At 41.8% G+C, this 20,387-nt stretch overlaps 1 protein-coding gene across 2 annotated transcripts in view; it reads right to left on the reverse strand.

Moving 5' to 3' along the window:
- RANBP10 (RAN binding protein 10) overlaps positions 1 to 20,387 on the reverse strand; it is a 65,723-nt gene that overhangs the window by 36,477 nt on the left and 8,859 nt on the right. For both annotated transcript variants that reach the window (XM_059857327.1, XM_059857325.1), the window contains exon 3: positions 11,387 to 11,439. In XM_059857327.1, the coding sequence (XP_059713310.1) occupies positions 11,387 to 11,439 (53 nt within the window). The remainder of the gene's footprint in view (positions 1 to 11,386; positions 11,440 to 20,387) is intronic.

Below are 20,387 nucleotides of genomic sequence, written 5' to 3' on the forward strand. Positions count from 1 at the left end.
CAGAACCACCCTCTGTTGATGACTCCATCTTCCAGGGGTTTGGCTCTGCAAGTGGATGTGCCTCTAGTGCACATCAGTCCAGAACAGTGAACACAGGCCTTTACCCCCAGCAAAGGGAAGGCTCAACAAGCTCTGGTGCTCCTACAGCCTCAGAAACCAAATGCCTGGGCTTGAAAAGTCTGTAAATACCTGGCCATGAGAAATCTGCTGCCCCAAGAAGCATCTGAGATGCCGGAGCATCTCAGCTGTCACTCAGTTTTACAGCATTTATGCCAAGCCCTATGAAGCTGCATACACATCACATGTTTTGGTGAGAGCAGGGTGGTTGCTTTGCTTCCCTTTATTCAATCATGCTTCAGAATCAAATCAACTATTAGTGCTGCAACACATCTTTCTGTTCCCATAATGAGCCTACAAAACCAGCTGCTCAGTGGCTACAGCAACCTCTGTTACAGAACTGGGGATGTGGGCACAGGGGAGGCCCTGGCATGAACAACTGTCTAGGTACAGTCACAACACCAACTGCAGGACAGGAATAGGAGCAGGGAACAGCGTGCTCAACACATTACAGCATCTCCCTGGCAGAACTTCAAGGGCCTGGACATCTGCCCAGAACATGTCAAGGGTAAAAAAAAAAAAACAAAAACAAAAACCAAACAAAAACCAAAAAACAAACCCTAAAACCCACTTAGCCAGGGATATGAAGAAGCCCTAGCTAGAAATATCCCCAACCAGCTTCTATTTCTTCTACTAGGTGGCAAAATGATAGAATGCAGTAGAAAGCCAAACCTTGCACTACAGGACCAGTGCTTGTACAGAGAATAAAACCACTTTATCCCACAGAGCACAAACTTCCCTAAGCAAGGGCTGGATGGGTTCAGGTCCATAACCTTTGCAGCATTCCAAAGAATCCTGAACAAGGCCACGGAGCAGTGCAGCACAGCATCACATACACCCCAGTGAGGCACTGCTGCTCATGGCCTCCCCCTCACCCCAGGTCCCAGCAGATGAAGCAGAGTCAGCCTGGCCCCTGCACAGACACAGCAGATGATGCTCATCAGAGAGTGCAGGACTCTTGGCAGGCCTGGCTGCAGCTTTTGCTCAGAAGCTAGTCCATGTTTTTTAATAAAGTACTTGCAACTGCAAAAGAGACAAAATTCAGTCCAAATCCTCACAGCAAGACTTGTGTGTGGCAAGAATCCAAAGGAGAGGAAAAAAAGAAAAAAAGGAATCACAGCATCTCTCTCATATTAACAGAGAGCAGGAAGAAAAGGACACAGTGACCCAAAAATCAGTATGACTCAAGAGTCTGGGAGATTGAGCAGAATGTGGGTGCTAACAAACATTGCCTGATACACCATGGAGACAACAAGCAGAGCAGCATTGTACAATTCAATTTTTCACAATATTGATCTGGCACAGTGATTTTTAGACCAGATCAGCAAGTCCTACCATTAACAACCCCTGCATGTTAACTAGCCTTCAAAAAAACATCAAACCACAGTTTACACCATTATATAAAGTGGCACTACCCACTGACTCATAAAGAAAAAAACAAAACCAGAAGGCTCTAGACAGCTGCAACACAGGCAATACCTTTTCAACAGGAAAGGTCTGTTCCACCAGCCCTAGAAATTTGTAAGGAGTCCATTTCACTATTACTTAGCATGCACCTCACCACAGAATACAGTAATCAAAATAAAAATCATCTGAATAAAGATGGCAGGTCCTCCTAACTTACAAGCCTGATGGCTCCATCTTCTGCCAGAGTCAGAACATCATCTGGGTTTCCCTACACCAGAGAGGTCAAGATGTGCTACAAGCCATTTACAGCCCTGTGAAGACCACAGGTACAGAACAGGCTGCTTCTGCATACAAAGGAAAAGCTCCCCAGCATGATCAGGTCACCACTGCTCTATTATATCCACCATATTCCCTGGCACACCACAGTGGAGGGAGTGGGACACAGGACAGGGGTACACAATAATGCAAGAGAGGGATGGGGAAAGAGTCAGAGGAGGAGCATTTCCATTTATCTACTTAGTGGAAGGGGTAAGGAACAACAATCAAAAGCTTATCACATACACAGGCTTCAAATCTCATCATACTAAATAATTCACATGTTCATTTATGGGCCAACTTTTCAACCTTCAGCTGAGGGGCAAGAACACCTTTATAAAATATTAAGACACTTCCAGCAAAGTCTTGCAAGGTAATGGGCAAGAGTCATTCTACAGAGACATCAAGGCAGGACAGTTTAGTGACTCAGCCAAAAGAAATGTTAGAGATCACTGCAGAATGCAGGGGGTTCATGTCCAGTTACTATTAAAAACAATCCCTCAAATGGTATTTAATGAGCTAAGAAAATTACAAACAAAAACCCACTTATCTAAACACAAGACCTTATGGAGAAAGAAGCCTTCCAGAAGAAGCACACCTCATGATGTTAAGAGGTTGCACCAAAGACTTCTAGATTTTAAACTGAGGTTTCTTAAATACTTTCCATATTAATCAAGGTGAAGCAACAGGGTTTTCTGAAGAGGATCATATTTATCCATCAGTGGAAACAGCTGCTACCCAGCAGTTTGAGTTATAGTGAAACTGAGCGTTGTGTTGATGCCACCTTTTATCCAAAAGGCTCTGATAATAGGTATAGCCACATTAAAGAGTTTGTTTTAATCTGAAAAATAAGCAGTTCTGTGATTACAACTGGTGTTGACAGCTAAACTGCTGTCTCTAAAGTGCCAGTCAACTCTTAGCTGTCACTAAGATACCTGGATTTTCCATAATCTGTGCTACAGCTGGAGATGCAACCTGTGGCACTGGTGAAAGCCAAACCCCAAATCCCACTGTGCAATGCCATCTCTGCTTTCCCATGGCACACAACCAACACAGCCTGCTGGATGACAGAGAGACCCATGCAAAGGCAGGAGCTCCAGCACAGCCATATCACACATCTCTGGGAACTGAGGTGCCTGAGGACAGAGCACAGAACCTCTGAAGAGGCCAGCCCAGCTCTGAAAGAGATACAGCACAGAAATCAGGGTACGGAAAAGTGCAGGCCAACACTAAGAATCACAGACCCACACTGATGCCTGAGCACTTAATGGCCAGTGGAAACACTTTCTTTGGTTATTTTCCAAGGCCAGGATTACTGTCTTGAAATAGTGATTGATGGTTTTTGTTCAACTTTAATGGCAAAGCACTTTCCCAACTACTTCTGGGTGAGGCACAGCTCTGAGAGCTCAGCTGGAGCCTCAGTCTGCTCCTCCAGTCAAACCTGAAGTCTGGGAGCCCAAAGCCAGTCTAACTGAACAGACCAAACAAAAAAAAAGGAGGAAAGAAACCAAACACTTCCCTAAAAACCCAACCAAATGGGCAGCAGTTTTTCTGGCTGCAGGCAGGACAATCAATACAATCAATATGAGCAAACATGTGACCTGAAATCAGTCAGAAAGGGAAAAAGGCAGGAACTTTTACTTTATACAGTCCTAGTTTTCATATACATATCCATAAATAAAACATGGTATTAAATTTAATCTTAATTCAGAAGGTAATTAATCCCAATTCAGGAGCTGGTTTAGTTACTCTCCAGCTCTGAACACACCTGATAGCACAGGTCTGACCTCATCTGGGGACCTATCCCTGTGGTGTCACCCTCAGCAGGTACCACGAAGGAAACACCACATCTGTCCAACCCCCCTGCCACAGCAGCTCAGCCCTATCAGCCCTGAGCACTGGGCTCATCTTCCAAAACACATCCACCCCACCAAGCTGTGACAGCTCTGGCCATGATAAGCTCTGCAGGGGCAACACCCCAAACACAGCAGCTGGGAGGAGGGAGCTTTCCTCAGACAGCCCATTAATGAGTCCTGAAAAACTGAAGAATGGGAAAGAAAGAACTTCCAGTTCTTCTAAGGGACAAAGATGGGATGTGAATGAATGCACAGGGCACGCAACAAATCTGTTTCAGTATTCAAGCTGGAATTTTCATACAAGTTCAGGTGAACTCAGCACATAAACTGAAAAAATGATTGAAAAAAGAGAAAGCTGACATGGGATGAGAAGAACTGAGCAGTTCAGTGGAACTCAGGTGAAGCTGATGGGCAGTGGACAAATCAACCATGAACGACAAAGATTCCCAAAGACACAAAGAATTAATTGTTCAAAAATAAAGATCATATAATTTTAAGAATTCTAAAATTTCAAATTGTAAATATTTTGTGGTTTTAAATCTTAATTTTAAAAGGTGTTCAGCTGATCTGCAAAGAGTAGAAGCAGGAAGAGAAAAGATGAGAGTGAGTTAAGCAATCCCAGAGGAACTCAGATGTGCAACATATGAGATGTAGCAGGGCAGCCATGAAAATATACCTAGAATACATGTACACACTGAATTTAGAGGGAAGATGAAAAAAGAAAATTTAATGAGTTGTGTATACCCAGGATAAACAAAAATTAAGTGCTCCCCAGATTACTTTCCTCTGATGGCATTTTACATACACTGAACACAAGATTGATTCCATATGGGGAAAAAAAAATCTTAACACTAAAAATATGTGAAAGCTAAAGTTCAAAGGAAATCCTTTTGTTTTATTACAAGAAGCCCAAATTTCTTATTAATTTCTTTAGTATGACCTTAATTTTGACTTAAATTAAAAAAAAATAAATAAAAGCTATTTTGAAAATAGCAGATGGTGCAGACAGTAAGAGCAGATTCAAGAAAGAAACAACCAGTTTAAACCAGTCTCAGGACACTTCCTCCCATATGAGATTTTTTAATTTATTTTTTTTTTCCAATGGGGCTGGGTAGGCTTTATGGCTTAGCCTTGTATTTCGGACTGAACTCTTATTAGTGGCTGGAGTGCACTAACTGTGATTCTGGAGTGCATCTTGCAGTTTGGTTTAGAAGACACAGGGGTAGCACAACCAAAGATGTAAATAAAAGTACAGGCAGTGGTGACAGCCAAGAGATTCACTTACACAAATAAGCCCCTTCTCCAAAAATAAGAGACTCATGTAGATAAACCCAAAAGGCTCTGACTTACAGGGGCCAGAAATCTCCAATCTGCTGTAACATGTATCTTTTCTTGGCAGTGTATGTTTTTTTATCCACCACTGCTCTATGCACCACAATCATCTTCACCCACCCACATGAGCTCTCGTGTGGTGAGGAATTTTTCTAAAAATCCATTCTGCACAAATGGATTCAATAATTCCAGAGCTGACCCATCACACTGACCCACTGTGCTCTCTTTTCTTCCACTCTGCAGGGCTAAAACCTGCCATTTCTAAACACACTGATGACCTCTTAGGAGATACAAATTATGCTTTCAGGTAAAAACATAGTTAAGCCACCAAAAAGGCTACTCAAATGAAGTTTCAGGAGAAGTTCTCAGCCCAAATAAAAATTCAGGGTGACAAGACAGCCAAGTTAGCTTCAGCCCACTATGCCTGGAAAGATGCCCCTTTGTAAAAATGATCAAGATATCTGTTAACTGAGGGGAAATTTAATTGAGGTTTTCAACACATCTTCTTCTATCAAAAAACAACCTCTGACTACTGTTAACCACGTGATTCAGGAGAATAAAGTTTCCCAAAGGAGCTGTTTCAACCTGCATTACCTGTGTGATGAACCAGGCAAGTGGACAGACCCAAGTTAATAACAAGCCCAGAATGAAGCAGTGCCCCCCACCCATTATTATTAACCCAATTAGGTGACCCATTTCACATGCAGCCCCACAAACTGGTTTGATAGGACAAATTAGAGGGTACCAGAGGCACAAGCAGTTTTGTGGACAGGAACTGGCACAGTCAGCTGAAGGACTCAGTGCATGTGGAACCAACACCTGTCCAAGGCTTTGCTATGACACCCTGTGGAAATCCCACATGCCTTTTTGGACAACTGTTTTTAAGGATAGTTCTGAAAGAGCTCTGCAGCAGGACAAACACCATAAGGTACTACAAGCCAGAGCTTCATCAGCTGCATAAATAAATAAACTTAACAGAAATGACTTCTAAAGACAGAAAATCAAGCAGTGTGTCCAAGGTGCTGATGTAGCCAAGAGGCTCTGAGAGCAGACTGATTCACTGCTTGTTTGCCACATACTGTTCATACTGCATTTAACCTCACACTTCAGGGCTTTGGCTGATTGCTCTAGAAGACAAAAGCCTTCTTTCCCCAGGTAATCATGTAGCTTCTTCCCCTCCTGTTTCTGCTGAAGCCATAAGAATTGTGAAAGCTTGGCAAGGATTTTCCTTTGCCCTTTTCTGCAAGATGGGATAAGAGCCACTTTGTGAACTTGCTCTGAATTTTAATGTTTTCTTTTACTATAAAAAGTAAGATACTGGTGCTTGTGATACATCCAGTGATTAAACATTCAGAAAACATCTACAAAAGTTGTTGTAAATCAAGAAAACCTGACAAACAGGGAAGGGTGAAGAGCCAGGGGTCTGTGATTTGGAGAGAAGACCACAAAGCAGTGACAGAGGTTTTCATGTATAGAGCTACAAAGAGGAAAGAAATTAATTCTTTTCCACCTCCACGTGATCCAAGAATAGACTCAGACTACATGGGATATTCAGCTTTGTCATCAGGAAAAGTTACCAACACAAGGACAGTGTTGGAAGAAGTTGCCAGAAAAATAATGAAAGACTGGTTTAGACACACACCTGTCAGGCAGGACTAATGCTAATTGAACTCACTTCAGATCAGATGATTTGGAGAGGTCTCGGCTTCTATAATTACTGCATTTAGCACTGGCACTGAGTCCTTTAGCACAGGCCCTTTGTTTGTCAGTGGAGTCAAATAAAGTGACAAGCCAAAGCATAAACTGAAAACTTCCTTAAACACATTTGAAGTAGAAAGATTCCATAGCATTCACAGAAAACAAAAGAAACAAAACAAAACACAAAAAACCCCCAAACAAACAAACAAAACCAACAAAAAAACCCCCACACCAACACCAAACAAAAACTGGTTAGAAGGAAAATCTGGAAGACTTTAGCAGAACTTCCCACTTGTAGCAGGATTAACTTAAGAGTTACATAAGGATGCCAGATCCTTGTGGAATTGATGTTTGAAAATCTAAATACACAGCCTCTGCAGAAACTAATCCCCAACTCTGACTGGGAAAAATATATTCCCATGAGAAATTTACTTGTGCAGGACCAGGAGTTGGACTCAATGATCCTTGTGAATCCCTTCCAACTTGGGACATCCTATGATTTTATGATACAACACCTACCCAGCCTCCCTTCTCTGGTTGCTCCCAGAGGGGAGCACACCAGCAAGAAAAACCCCTCGGAACATCCTTAAGGAAGGAAGAAACAGGTAACTTCTTCCTCTCAAAGAACGGAACAGGAGGACAGAGTCCTCAACAGTCTTGCTCCCCCTGCTTGCATCTCCTCTGACAGCTTGTAAGATAAGCTGAAAAGAAATAAAGTCCTACCTACAAATGTCAACAGAAACCTATCAGCAAGAAAATTCAAAGGAAGGGATCTCCAAACAAAGCTGAAATGGAAAGTCCAATCCACGCATTGGTTTATGGAGGATGAAGGATGGCTTTCACAGAGAAGGACAGCAGGGGGAATTCTTAATTCCCAGGGCTCATTTCTATTTTATCTTTATGTCCAGATAAATGGGTTGCTCACAAGGACCTTTTGCTGAACAAAAGTCTCAGGACACCTGGACAAAATGTTTCTGGTTTTGCGGACCTGGCTCACAACACTACAGACCCAGAAGCCAAACTCCAACTGGGAGAAGGTTTCTGTACACCAAATTCTCCTGATTTATCTGGCTGCACACTAATTCAAGTCTATAAAATATTCTTGAGTTTGAAACCTTGTTCTTTTTACACAGAGTTTGGAGCAGGCAGATAGTGAATAAGCCAAGCAGCATCTTTTTGGTTAAAAAGCAAGCTGAAAAAATTACCAACTCTTCTGAAAACCTAAGAATGGGGAGTGAAAGCTGGCACTCCCTTCAGCATGTACAATGCTGCATAGCAGGGCAGGTCATTCATTAACCAGAGGGAGTTTAAAGTCTCTGAAAGTGATTGGTCAGCTCCTATATATGCTGTTTAAGAAACTGAAGCAGGGCATGCCTAAGGGTGTGGTTTCACAACATCTTGGGTGGATTTAGAACTTGCTGCTACCTTAGAGATTCATCCCCCCTTCCCTCTCTGCCTGGCTCTATGCTCCTGCTGGGTTGCCCTCAAAGAGCTCAAACAAATGAAATGTTATTTCTCAATAGCATGAAGACTTGAACTAATGCAGAACATCACATGCAGGGAAGACTCATTTCCAGTGTGCAATCTCATCCATGTTTAGGACAGGACACTTATCATCATCTCATTTTATGAAGGTTTGGTGAAACCTGTTGCAAACCACCAACACATTTTCAGCAGGGCTCAGAAAAACTTACTGGACTAAAGCCTAAAAAATAAAAATAATAATTTAAAAAAAAAAAAAAAAAAAGGACACTGATCTGTACATGCAGGATGCACAAGTAAGAGCATTGCTCCATGAGTCCTGAAGGAACCAGCCCACCACAACCCCAACATGGCAGAGGCAGGCAGGTTCCTGCCTGGCCTGGAAGTTGGCCTGGCCAAGGGGACAACTGCCAGAGCCACAGGCTTCCACCAGGGAAGAAGAGTGGCTGTGCAGATGGGGTGGAGAGGAGGGAAGGGTCAGGTTTCTTTCCTTTAATGACATGGAGTTAAATCAGTTCAGCTGCAACATGTAATTTCATCCTCAAATACCAAAATGCTGAGCACACGTGAAAAAAACTGAATGTGGGGAAAGAAGTGAGCAGACCTTTCACTAAAAGCCACTGGTTTAAAGTAGAATGCTGATTAGAAAATGTTCTAAATGTCTTTAAACTTTTTTTTTAAAAAATCAAGATATGTCAGGGTCACAAAAGTTGGTAGTTAATAATAATCCCACAATTATTTCTGACCTGCTGACTGAATTTCAAAGCACAGCACAAAGAAACCCTGAGTAGAACATGGACAGGGAAATCTCCAATTAAAAGCAATCTCTATTCTCAATGCAGACAGGGGTAGTTAAGGGAACTCAGTTCATGTGGCTCCAATCACATTTGTAATCTTCAGAGAAAGCTCAGCACTACCCCCACCAGCACCCAGCTGGATTTAAGCCAAAATAAATCTGGCAATAAAGCACAAATGCCCTGACTTGGAACTGGATATGGCCAAAGTGTTTGTCCTTGTGGAGGGAAAAGGAGTTTGAGACAGAACCCAGCAGCAAGATTGTTCTTTGAATTAGGACTCCCAGCGTGCCACCAAGGATCCCCAGTGAAACTGGGAACAAGAAAGGGACTAACTTTGGCTCCTGTACCAAGCTCTGGGCTCCCAACCACCACCTGTAGTGGTTACACACTTCCCTGGCAGCACACTGAGTGAAAATCGATCTGTTAAAGCAGAAGTGACTTAGAAAGGGTCTAAGGAGACAAACCTGGCAGGGTTTCAGGTCACAAAAAGTTAAAATTACACTTTGACACAAAGCCAAGTCAAGACTCCAAAGTCTGTCACTTCTTCATGAGCTCTCACTCACGCTGAGCTGTGAAGGACCTGATAACAGTTAAGCCTGGAAATGTTTCTCACTTCAAGTCACTTCAGTTACTTGAACAATTTACTAAAAAAAAATATATATATATATATTAAAAAATCACACTCATTGTCCAAAAGCCAGGAAGATAATTACTGAGCTGTAATACAGAGCCATGCAGTTAATCTTACACAGATGATGGGAGAGGGACCTAACTATGACCACAGAATGACTCTTGGCAGCACAATCTGCATGTGATCTAACAAACAACAGGTTCATAGGATCAAATTAGTGCTTATTTAGCAATGAATTGTACAGTCTCAAGTTCACTTTATGCTTTATTTCAGAGAGAGAAGAATTCCATGTTCATCACATGCACTCTAGAAATGACAGTGGTATACAGGCACTTTGACTCAAACTGGCCACAAGTTCTGCCCATGTAGGTTTTAAAGCCATTTATCAGAGGTGGTTTAGGTAGTTTTTAGTCACCAAAGGGGGAATTAAAAAAAAAGAGAAGAAATTACACTGGCTGTTCAATTTCAGGACAGCACACCTGAGAAATTCAGTACACACCATCTTGGTTAGTCCTGAACCCTGGATGTACCTGTGCTAAAACCCCAGGGGAATCCCAAACACAACATAATCCAACCAACCATCTGCAAGGCCAAGCCTACAAGCCATTCCCCCCATCTTTCCATCACACAAGCCACAGAGCCATTTCTTGAACAGAACAGGCTCCAATAAAAACCAAACAACCCCTTGTCCAAGAACTTCAACCCTGGAAGGATGTGATGGGACTAGATCCCTGCTTGGCCTTGTACATGGAACACAACCCACTTGGATCAGGACTGGGGGGAGATAAAGGGCAGAGAGAGTAGGACTGACTGGTGCAGTTGTCATAACAATTACTAACAAATATAGACTGAAGTAAGATGTAAATTCTTTGAAGCAAAGGTGTCACTCAAAGCATTCTCCCCAAGACAGATCTTTCCTTGGTTAGGACATTCACAAAACATCCTCTTTTCCAGATACCAAGATCCACAAAGGCTGAACCCAGATTTCATCTTTAAAATATCTTTACCAGAAGTAACACCCAAGGCCAAGAATGCCCCCACCACTGACCAGCTGTTATTCACTTTGGCATCTGAAGAACATTTACTTTCTACCAAATACAAACTTCCAATTTCAAGCCCAGTTGAAAGAATTTTCTGGCATAGAAGTCACTACATATCTAGAAATTGTTATTTTGCTCAATAAATTGGATATTGTTAAAGAAGGATTACCAATTATTTATTTCTAAAAAGAAGCCACTCAACCACAAACCAAAAAACACACATTTCAAACAAAAGAAGCAACAACATTAACTGGAAATATCACTCTATCACATTTTTGTAGTCTTTCAATGGGAAGAAGAAGAGAATAGAGACAATAAAACAGGCCAATTATGCTGTTATTTTCAGATTCCTTCATGTAAATTTGTCAAGTGGAGTATACAGATTAAATGCAAAATTATTTTCCTACTTACTTTTCAGACACAAAGAATAGTTTGCCTGTCTGAAAGCTCATCATTTTGCCCATTACCTATTAGCTTAGTTTTAATTTCTATTATCTGCTGAAATCATCATGGCTGCATTGACAACATCAGTAACTCAATTTCAGATAACACTCAATAGGTTGAAGCTTCCAGATAAAAGACAATTATAATAATGCAATTTTATTAATAGAAACACACATTCACTAATACATATATATATATAAAAATCTTTATTTCAAAGGAACATTTAACACAGACTGTAGGTCAAAACAACCTGTAACAGTGACTTACCAGGAAGCCTGTTCATGTTGACTCCTTGAGCAGAAAGTCCTATTCCCATGTACCTTTAAAAAAAAAACAAATAAAATATCAGTCAAGCAAAAGAATGGTCACAGCAAAAGATTCCCTGAAGCAGAAATATAGCACTAAAATAAATCCAATCCACAAAAAAATTACTGAAGAATGACAAAATTACTAAAGATTTTCCCTTACTTATGTATTTTATTGAATCCAAGATAAAACATCAATCTTCTCCAGAAACTGACAGCTTTCCAATGGCTACAGCTAATCTTTAGCTCTTAATTGGTAGGAAAAGAACTGGACAGCAAACAGCAATTTAATTCCCAATCCAGCATTTGTAAGGTATTTTTACTCATATATCAGAAAAAACTATTTATATAGGTGATTAACACGACAGTAAAAAACACCAAAGTGCAGATATAGTATATGAGGACAGATGTCTGTCTAGCCTGATTTACTGTCTCCAAAAATAGCTGACAGTGGATGCAGAGGACAGAGCACTCAGTTGTACTTTCCAAGAACACTCTTTCATTGTTCAGCATATATTTTACACAATCTCACTTTCTGAACCTTTTTAAGCTCTTTGAAAAGGCAACATCCTATAGCTCCCCCATTCAATTTCTGCCCAACCTATTTTTTATTTATACTTGCATTTTTAAAATTGGAAGAGAGGGGAAAAGTATTTCCCTGACGACTTTCTTAAGAATTTTGAAGTCCTGATTCACATCCCTCCCCAAAGATCTCTTCTCAAGGCTGGGTAATCAGAGTCTGCTCAGCTGTTCTCAAGGAAGCTCACCTCTACCTCAGTGTTCCTGCTACACTTCCAGTGCTGGAACTTCTTTGAGAAGCAGGGAATAACCAGAGCCACCAGCATCACACAACACAAGCCCAAGGTGATTATTACAGATAACAGCATAACAATGCTCTCTGCTTTGGTTTCCATTCCTCCCCATCCTGATCTCTTATGTTCTGACTGCAGATGAGAACTGAACTCACTTTTCCATGGAAGTGGGACACAGCTTGACCCTGCACTCTAAGTGGCAGCTCAGAGGCCATTTTTTGTATAAAGTCTGGATTGTTTATTCCACCCTCATAAAAATCATTGTGCACCTATCCAGCAGGACTGTAAGGCAAAGCCAGCCTTCACAAAGTCTCCTCCTCCTTACTGCAATACTTAGGCACATTCCCATTTCGTGTCCTCTGTTTCTGTTAATTTGCATGGTCTGTAGTTTTTTTAGTATCCTCTGGTAGCACAGCTCAGGTTTTTTTTTTTTCCTCAACACACTCCCATATTTTTAGGTTACTCAGCTTTGAAATTAACTGTTGGGCTCTTGCTCCTGTAAAGGTAAGAATCCAAGAAGGCTACAGGCAGTGTCCTGCTATTCTTTCACTCCGTCAGTTTTCCTCCTGTGGCTTCCTTGGCCACCTGCTCCATAAAACATTAACCAGGTACGAAAACATGATTTCAGAATTTCAGCCCAAAGTGACATTTCTTCAAGTTATGTGCATTAAGTCCCCTGCAGAAACTGTCCCCTGTCCTTGACTTGCCCATCTCAGTCACTGTTAGATGAAAATGGCAATAACTGATTATTTCTTGTTTACACTGAAATTTTAATCTTCAGAGATGTACAAGTTTATCAAATCTTGGCCTATAATTACTTTGGTAGTACGAAATAGTATTGTTTTGGTGGAAAAACACCTTTAAGATTGTCAAGTTCAACTATTGATCAAAACTGCCATGCTCACCACTGAACCACAGCCCCAAGTGCAACAGGTCCTCATCTTTTCAATCCCTCCAGGGATAGTGACTCCACCATTTCCCTGGACAGCCTTTTCCAGGGCTTGACAAACTTCTCTATTAAGAAATTTTTCCTGATATCCAACCTAAACCTCCCTGGTGCAACCTCTGGCCATGTCCTCTTGTCCCATCACTTGTTACCTGGGAGAAGAAACCATCTTTGCAAACATGGCCAACTCTCTTGTACACTCCACCTTTTGGTAGTGTGACTTTCTGGATTTCAAACCCTTGAAGCCCAGTTTTATAGTGCTCTAAAATAAGTCAATCTCTTCTTTCAGAAGAGATGCTCCGTTTCTGAAGTGCACCAGAGGATCCAGACCCTTCCTCCTCAGACCGACAGAAAGAGCAAAGAGGCAGCAAACTCTCAGCCTGCAGTGCATAGAGCAGGGTATGGACCATGGTGAGAAAACAAAACTCCCTGAAGCACACACATACACAGGGCCTGATGTGACCATACCAGCTCAACCCAGCCCTTTTCCTAGTGGTCAAGGAGATGAGATCATCCAGGAAAGACTGGCTGCTGATGGCCAGCACAACCCTGCACTCTCCCACTGCACACACTGTGTGGACAGCCCAGCACACCTGGCCCGAGCCCTTCAGCTCCTGAACCTCATGTTCACCTCCAGAAATCCAACAAGGAAGGTTCTGCTCTGGTGTAGAGGTCTCAAGGATGGAAGAGACTTCAGAGGAAGCACTATGTGACCTCATTCCTCTGGATCCCTTGCGGGGGAAAAAAAACCATAGACACACATCTCTTCTCTGTAATCAAGACTTTTCAAATGTCACACTCCATAGTCCATGGCTCAGCTATTTCATTCTTGAGAGCTCTTGAATGAAGACCAGATAACCCCAATGATCTGTTCCTGTGTTTTATGGGTTGTTGAATTAATCCTTCGACAGGAATGAGATTATCATTTAAAAACAAAGATTGGCACATGATTTGTTGACAAACAACACTGTTGCTCTATTAACTCTTTTACTTCAGAATTATAATCCTTTAAAAGCAGAAGACTGGCATTTGTGAGCCTCTAAACACTCCTATGTTTTCAGAACTCTTCATAAGAAGTTCTCCATAAGAAGACTCCAGCTTGCTTCTCATCCCTGATGTGCTGGGAAGGAAAAATATTCCTTTAAAATTTCAGACCTTTAGCCACATGTCCCTCAACTTATTTTGTCAACCTTATTGGTTTTTTTAAGCTTAAAAGTTTGTTCTTTCAATTTTTCTCATTGAATAAAATTTAAGCTCTTTGAGCATGTATCCCTACTGCCTCTCATCCCTATGTCTGATTTTGTCAATTGTCTGATTCTCCAATAAAATGTCTTCTTAAATAGTCTCTGTACCATCTCAAAGTATTTACCCTTCTGATTTCATTAGCTATTCTTAAACAAGCTTCTTCAATTGGTAAGGTTTGTTTCCTGGCTTTTTTGCTGTTGGGTGGTGGGGTTTTGGATGAATACTAAAGTGGCAGGGCCTGGGGGCCTTTTATAGCACTTCTCAAAGGATACCAAAGATGAGATTATGGTCAGTGCTGCAGAACAACTTCAAAACACACCTTTGCTGTAAACACTTTCTGCACTGCTCAGAGCACGAGTCAGAAGTTAGATCCCCATGAGCTCCCTGACTCACAAGAGCCTCTCCACAGCAGGCATTTATGGCATCTAAAAATTCAGCCTCACAGTGTCATCTGACATACATGCATCTGTAATAAACTGAATCTGGGGATATTTTTACAGCCTTCCAGGCACAATATGGAAGACTTTCTCCTATATCTGCAGGGACTACTCCAGCCCTTCCTTGCCACCTTTTTAGTGCACTGGCAGATAAGAGAGTGCTTATTCAATTCTGTATTTCTACTGAGTCTGGAGTCTTCTACTGTTACAGAGATTTCCCTACTACATGGTGGGTTTTGCCATGTGTTTTTTTCCAACTATGTGTGCAAGCATCCAGGATCAAGTCCACAACTACAACTGCCCTCAGCTCTATGAGAGCAGTGACAACATCAGTGCCACCTCTGCCAACTGTTCAAGCCTGAGGGGAGCTGTGATTCAAAGTACACAACTGCTTCAACTCAGTGTAAAAGCACCCTCTAAGCCTGAAGCAGTAACACCAGAGAGCTCATCCTGCCACTGGCAGGTCTGAAACACTTAGCAAGGACCATTCTGCTTCCTGGCAGAACCATCCCCACCAACTTCACCAGGTCACACCACCAAGCTCCAGACTTCCTGAATTCACTGGCTGTGACAAACTGTGTTCAAAGAACAGGACGTGCCTCTTGGCACAGGGAATGTTTCTTATGTCCAGATCTATTTGGCTCAGCTGAAGGTAAAGCACTGTAGAACTGTGGCCACTTTGTCATGTGGTGGTGTCAGATTCCTTCCTTTCAGTGTCACACTGCACAACTCTGCTGGCACAGGGCCGGGGGCCAGCTCCATCCCTCCTTGTTGCCTGAGGGTGCTTGTCTGCTCCTCTGCCTCTACATCTGCTGCTGTTGACATGAACAGATCCAGAACTGAACAGAGAGGACACCTCTGCACACAGCCTTGGCACAGCTTCACCACAATCCCAGCTGCAGCACTTCCAGGGGTGCCCTTTGTCCCCATCCCCTGCTGGGTCTCTGCACTGTATTGCACCATAAGGGTGGCAACACCAAGGAAAACATTGGAAATTAGAGGAAATAACCTAATTGTCAAATTCAGATAAAATAGGTCATCACTCACTTCAGCTTATCCTGCTTAACTTCATTATTTATGCAGATTCATCCCCCCTCTTTTGTGTACAGCTAAATCTGAGGCACATAACCAAATACAAAACTTATACAATAGTATCTTTCCATTTTCAGACAACACAGCTTTAAATTGAGACTAGAAGCTTCTATTTTTATAAAAAGCAAGCACTACAACTCCACAAATTCTAAATTTAAGATTACACTTTAATCTAGATACACAACATCATGGAAATATGTTGCTAAAAAAAAAGGAACATGACCACAAACCTTCCTGGTTCACAGTTTTTTGCTCTTCAACTTCTGCTCCCATTTAAAGCTCAAGACAAACTTTAAAAATAAGACCATAATGGCTGTAGAACTGTAGACAGAATTTGCAGACAACCTAAAATAAAAACAGACTCCCTCACCATGCTGAGTTTCAACTGCACAGCCCACAGCTCATATCCAGAACTTCAGATTGTCACAGATTTGACTGCTGGCTTTTGTTTTAGAAAGTGCTACTTTGCTTTTCCCATCTACAATCAATTTATGTACCAGAAGTAATGGATGAAATGAGCTTTAAGATCAATAAAGCCTCAGTGAAAAAAAAAATAAAATCACTCTATTCTCTTGAAAATTGGGAGGAAAAAAAAAAAATTAAATCTTCAACTCCACCACCCCCAAAAGCACCAGATGCTTTCTGCACTTCTTGGTGCAGAACAGCTTCTCACTTCCTCAATTCCAAATGTTCCAAATCAGTTTTGTGTATGCAACAAATGCAATACCAGTTAAACAGTATTTGTGGGCATCATGAAGAGCAAACTACTGCCTTTTTTTTTTTTTTTTTAATAATGAATCAATTATTATATTGAATATCATTCAACATAAACCTCTATGGCCTGCCTGTTCTCACCCCTGGTTTCAGACCATAATGATGTGGACAGACTCCCTGTGGGGTATCCCTTATTTGGAGCTCCTTTTTGAGACATCCAAAGATCCTCTTAAAAAAAAAAAAAAAAAGGATGCACAGGAATGTCAGCACCCAGAGCCAAACTGGAAAAAAATAATTTTGGGGGCAATAATACACTTGTATCCATTATCCATCATAGGTAATCTGCAAGGCAAAGCTAAAGTGACCTCCTAAAACCATCTTCTGAGCAATGAACACTGAATACTTGGACCTGTCCCCCACACCTAATCTGAAGCTTCAAAAATGCTGCATCATTAGCCCAGTTCCAAAGAGAGCAGACTGGCAAAAATAAACGCAGACACATGCTGGTGATTCAGTCAGAACAGCCTTGTTCCACTCACCAGCAGCCCTGGCAGTTACCATAGCACCAAATTTTTCCAGACTCCTACTCCACCTCAGCCCTGCCCAGCACTTTAGAAAATGTGCCTGAATCAGCCACACTCACCAGCAGCCACAACATCAGCTCTGCCTGTTCCATCCACTCCCTGCCTCTCCTTGGCCTCAGCAGGAGAATGAAGGACCTTGGTAAAAAGCTCTCATGTCAGAAGATGCTGGCTCCATACACACACACCCAGCAGTATTCCCAGGATTTTTCCTCTTGGTCTGACAGCACCATGACTGTGCTTATATTAAACTCAAAGACACAAAGCTTTTTGGGTCCCTTCCCAGCTCCCAAGGACCTCAGCAGTGACCACCAACATGTAGCTGCTCCAGCACAGTGACATCCAAACACAAGAGCATTCACTTCTGGCCCCTAAGACAACTTGGGTGGTGGACTCTGCAGTGCAGATGTTTTCCAAGATGCATTTTAAATCTGCATATTTAAAAAAAAGATGTAATTTGGTTTTTGTTTCTGTCAATTAAAGACTTTCTCTTGGAAAAGATATGGAAAACTAAAATGATGACTGCACTTCTGAAACAAAATTTAACTCTTAAAGATATAAAAGATCTCAAATGCAGTGACTCAGTCAGGAAGAATTATATATTGTCACTGGGCAGAAATCATCTGAAAAACAATGAGAAAAGTTATTTCACAGGAGTGACAACATCTGACTGACCTAAACTGAAACAAAGAGATCTCTTAATGAGGCTGCTCTAAGCATTACAGAGTCACAGAATTAGGGGAGACACTGATGGCTGTGTTTAGCTTGTCCCAGAAGGGGAATCCACCCATATGAGAAGCAATTCTTTGAGTCAAAGATGTTTCTCCAGAACAAACATGATACTCAGAGAACCTGCCAAATAGACAACGTAAGAAAAGTTTTTTGTATAGTCTAAAGCTACTTTGTATGAGCAAACCCACAAAAATCCTTGTGAACCCAGCAGAAAACCTTCAGAACAGACCTGCCCTTTGACAGCAAGTGGCCAATGCAGAAATTCCAGGATTTGCATCTATTTGGCTTTTGCAGTGCAGGACTGAAGAACTCATTGAGTACAACAGAGGAGAACCCAGCCACAGAACTCATGTAGACCTGTAGTACATTCTTCAGTTTCAGGAATCCCAGGAGCAAAGATCATCTCTACAGAAAGCACCCGGGAAGCACTGCTGTGTGCAAAATAAAGGCAGGGCAGAAGCAGGGCAAAAGCAATTAGCCCATGGTCCTCACTGGACAAGCAGTACACTGAAACAAAAGGAGGTATTTCTTTCCTTAAAAAGCTGCAAGACTTTCTCCAATGAACTTGGGCTGAGTACTCATCTCTAACACTAGCTGACAATTAGCAAGACAGATTTATTGAGGCTCTGCCAGGAGAAGAAAGACAGTATAAATAATAAATACAGGTTTCCCCTGTATTTATTGTTTAACCTGTTGAAAGGTACCAAGTCAGGATGGTGAAACAATCCCTGCCACTCTTCTTTCAAGTGGCTGTGAGGTTCACCCAGATGACAGACAAAATTCAACCCATCTGAAAGCTGGGGAAACAAAGGGGAAAAAAATACATTGGTTTAACATTGGCTGGGTAACAGCCACCAGCCCAGAAGTCTTCTTTCCTGAGCCAGTGCCACCCTGGTACAGTACAGGAGGCTGGAACAAGACTGCCAGGGATGCCAACAGGCACCAAAGTCCAAACATGAAAGAGTTAAGACCAGAGAGGTTGAATAATTTGTTTTGAAGGCCATGACTTCCAGCAAAGCAATCATTCCCTGCTCAGTTGAGAACCAACATTAACACAACACGCAGTAGAAATTCCTGGGACTGGCATTTTATTACATGGCTCAGCCAAAGCCAAGCAATCCTGCTGAGCTACGAGTTAAACAAGGGATGTCTCACTCTTCCACAGGTTTGTGATTCAAAGGTTTCCTGTATCCTGCAGATTTTTCTAATAACCACACCTATGTGGCAGGAATCCTGTCCTCCCAGCTATCATGCACCTCACTCTTTCAACATGCACAGTTAAATCTAAAATAAACAAACTAAATGATCAAGTTAGATGTGAATAATACACCACACTGGTGGCATTTCAGAGACTTTCACAGTCTCTTGTTGCAAAGCTCTGAACTATCATTCTTGTCTGAGGTGGGTCCTGACTTCATGCCAGGTTTAAAGAGTGGTTAGAAGTGATAACCCTTATCAACTCACCACTTGAAACCACATTGTGGCAGTTCTGGTGGGGGAAGGGGAACACTGTTTTAAGGCAGTGAAAAAACAAGTTACATCTGCTTAGAAAAATTACCTATGGCATGTAAAATACTGGATTCCAACAGTCTCCAATTCCTCAGTCTAACAACAAATATTTTGGAACTACTTCATAATGGAATATAATCTCTAGAGTGGAAGTGGTTCTGGTTTTATTTGTGCATATTGTGCTGTTCTGTGATGGTGCTTCAGAAATAGCACTGATGGGATCCAGGAAGAATCCCAATTCCCCAAGAAGAGGTCAGTAAAGACAGACTGTGCAAGGCTGAAAAATAGGGGATAAAGGGAAGAAAATAAAATTTTGAAGAGCTCATTAAAAACAACTACAAGTATCCTGAGGCAAGGAAGAGTCCATTGTACATCAGCCCTTAGAAAGGCAGAGAACCCTTAAAAGCCAAAGACTGTGGAAGGAAAGGTGAGTGAGCAGGACAAAACTGAGAGGCAGCAATCTGGTAACATAACACACCTTCTCAGGGTGGTTATGAGTAATTAGTGATAAAATGACAAGAGGAAGAATGAAAAGCTATTTTTGACAGCCAAGGTATCATATTCCCAGCTCCCTTCTAATTTTAGGATCACGTTCCAGTGGTATCTGCCAGCTGGAAGAAGGGCCAAACTGTCCCTTGTCTGTGCTACCTTCAGGAAAGGAAGACTGATGATGTAGATTAACAATGTTTGTATGAACACTGAAAGATGGAAATTACAGAGATGAAGAGTTGATCTGAGCACCATTTAAGAAAGTAAAGGCCAAATACAAGCACCAGGGTCAAATCACCACTAAAATCTGTCAAGAATAACCAGTTCCTCCATCTGCTACCCCAAGCATCACCACATCCAATAGAACCCCAAACCCTGTGGTCAAATGCAAATGTAGCTGAAGCAG

This window comes from Haemorhous mexicanus, chromosome 12 (genome assembly GCF_027477595.1).
Source record: "Haemorhous mexicanus isolate bHaeMex1 chromosome 12, bHaeMex1.pri, whole genome shotgun sequence".
Classification (NCBI taxonomy): Eukaryota; Metazoa; Chordata; class Aves; order Passeriformes; family Fringillidae; genus Haemorhous; species Haemorhous mexicanus.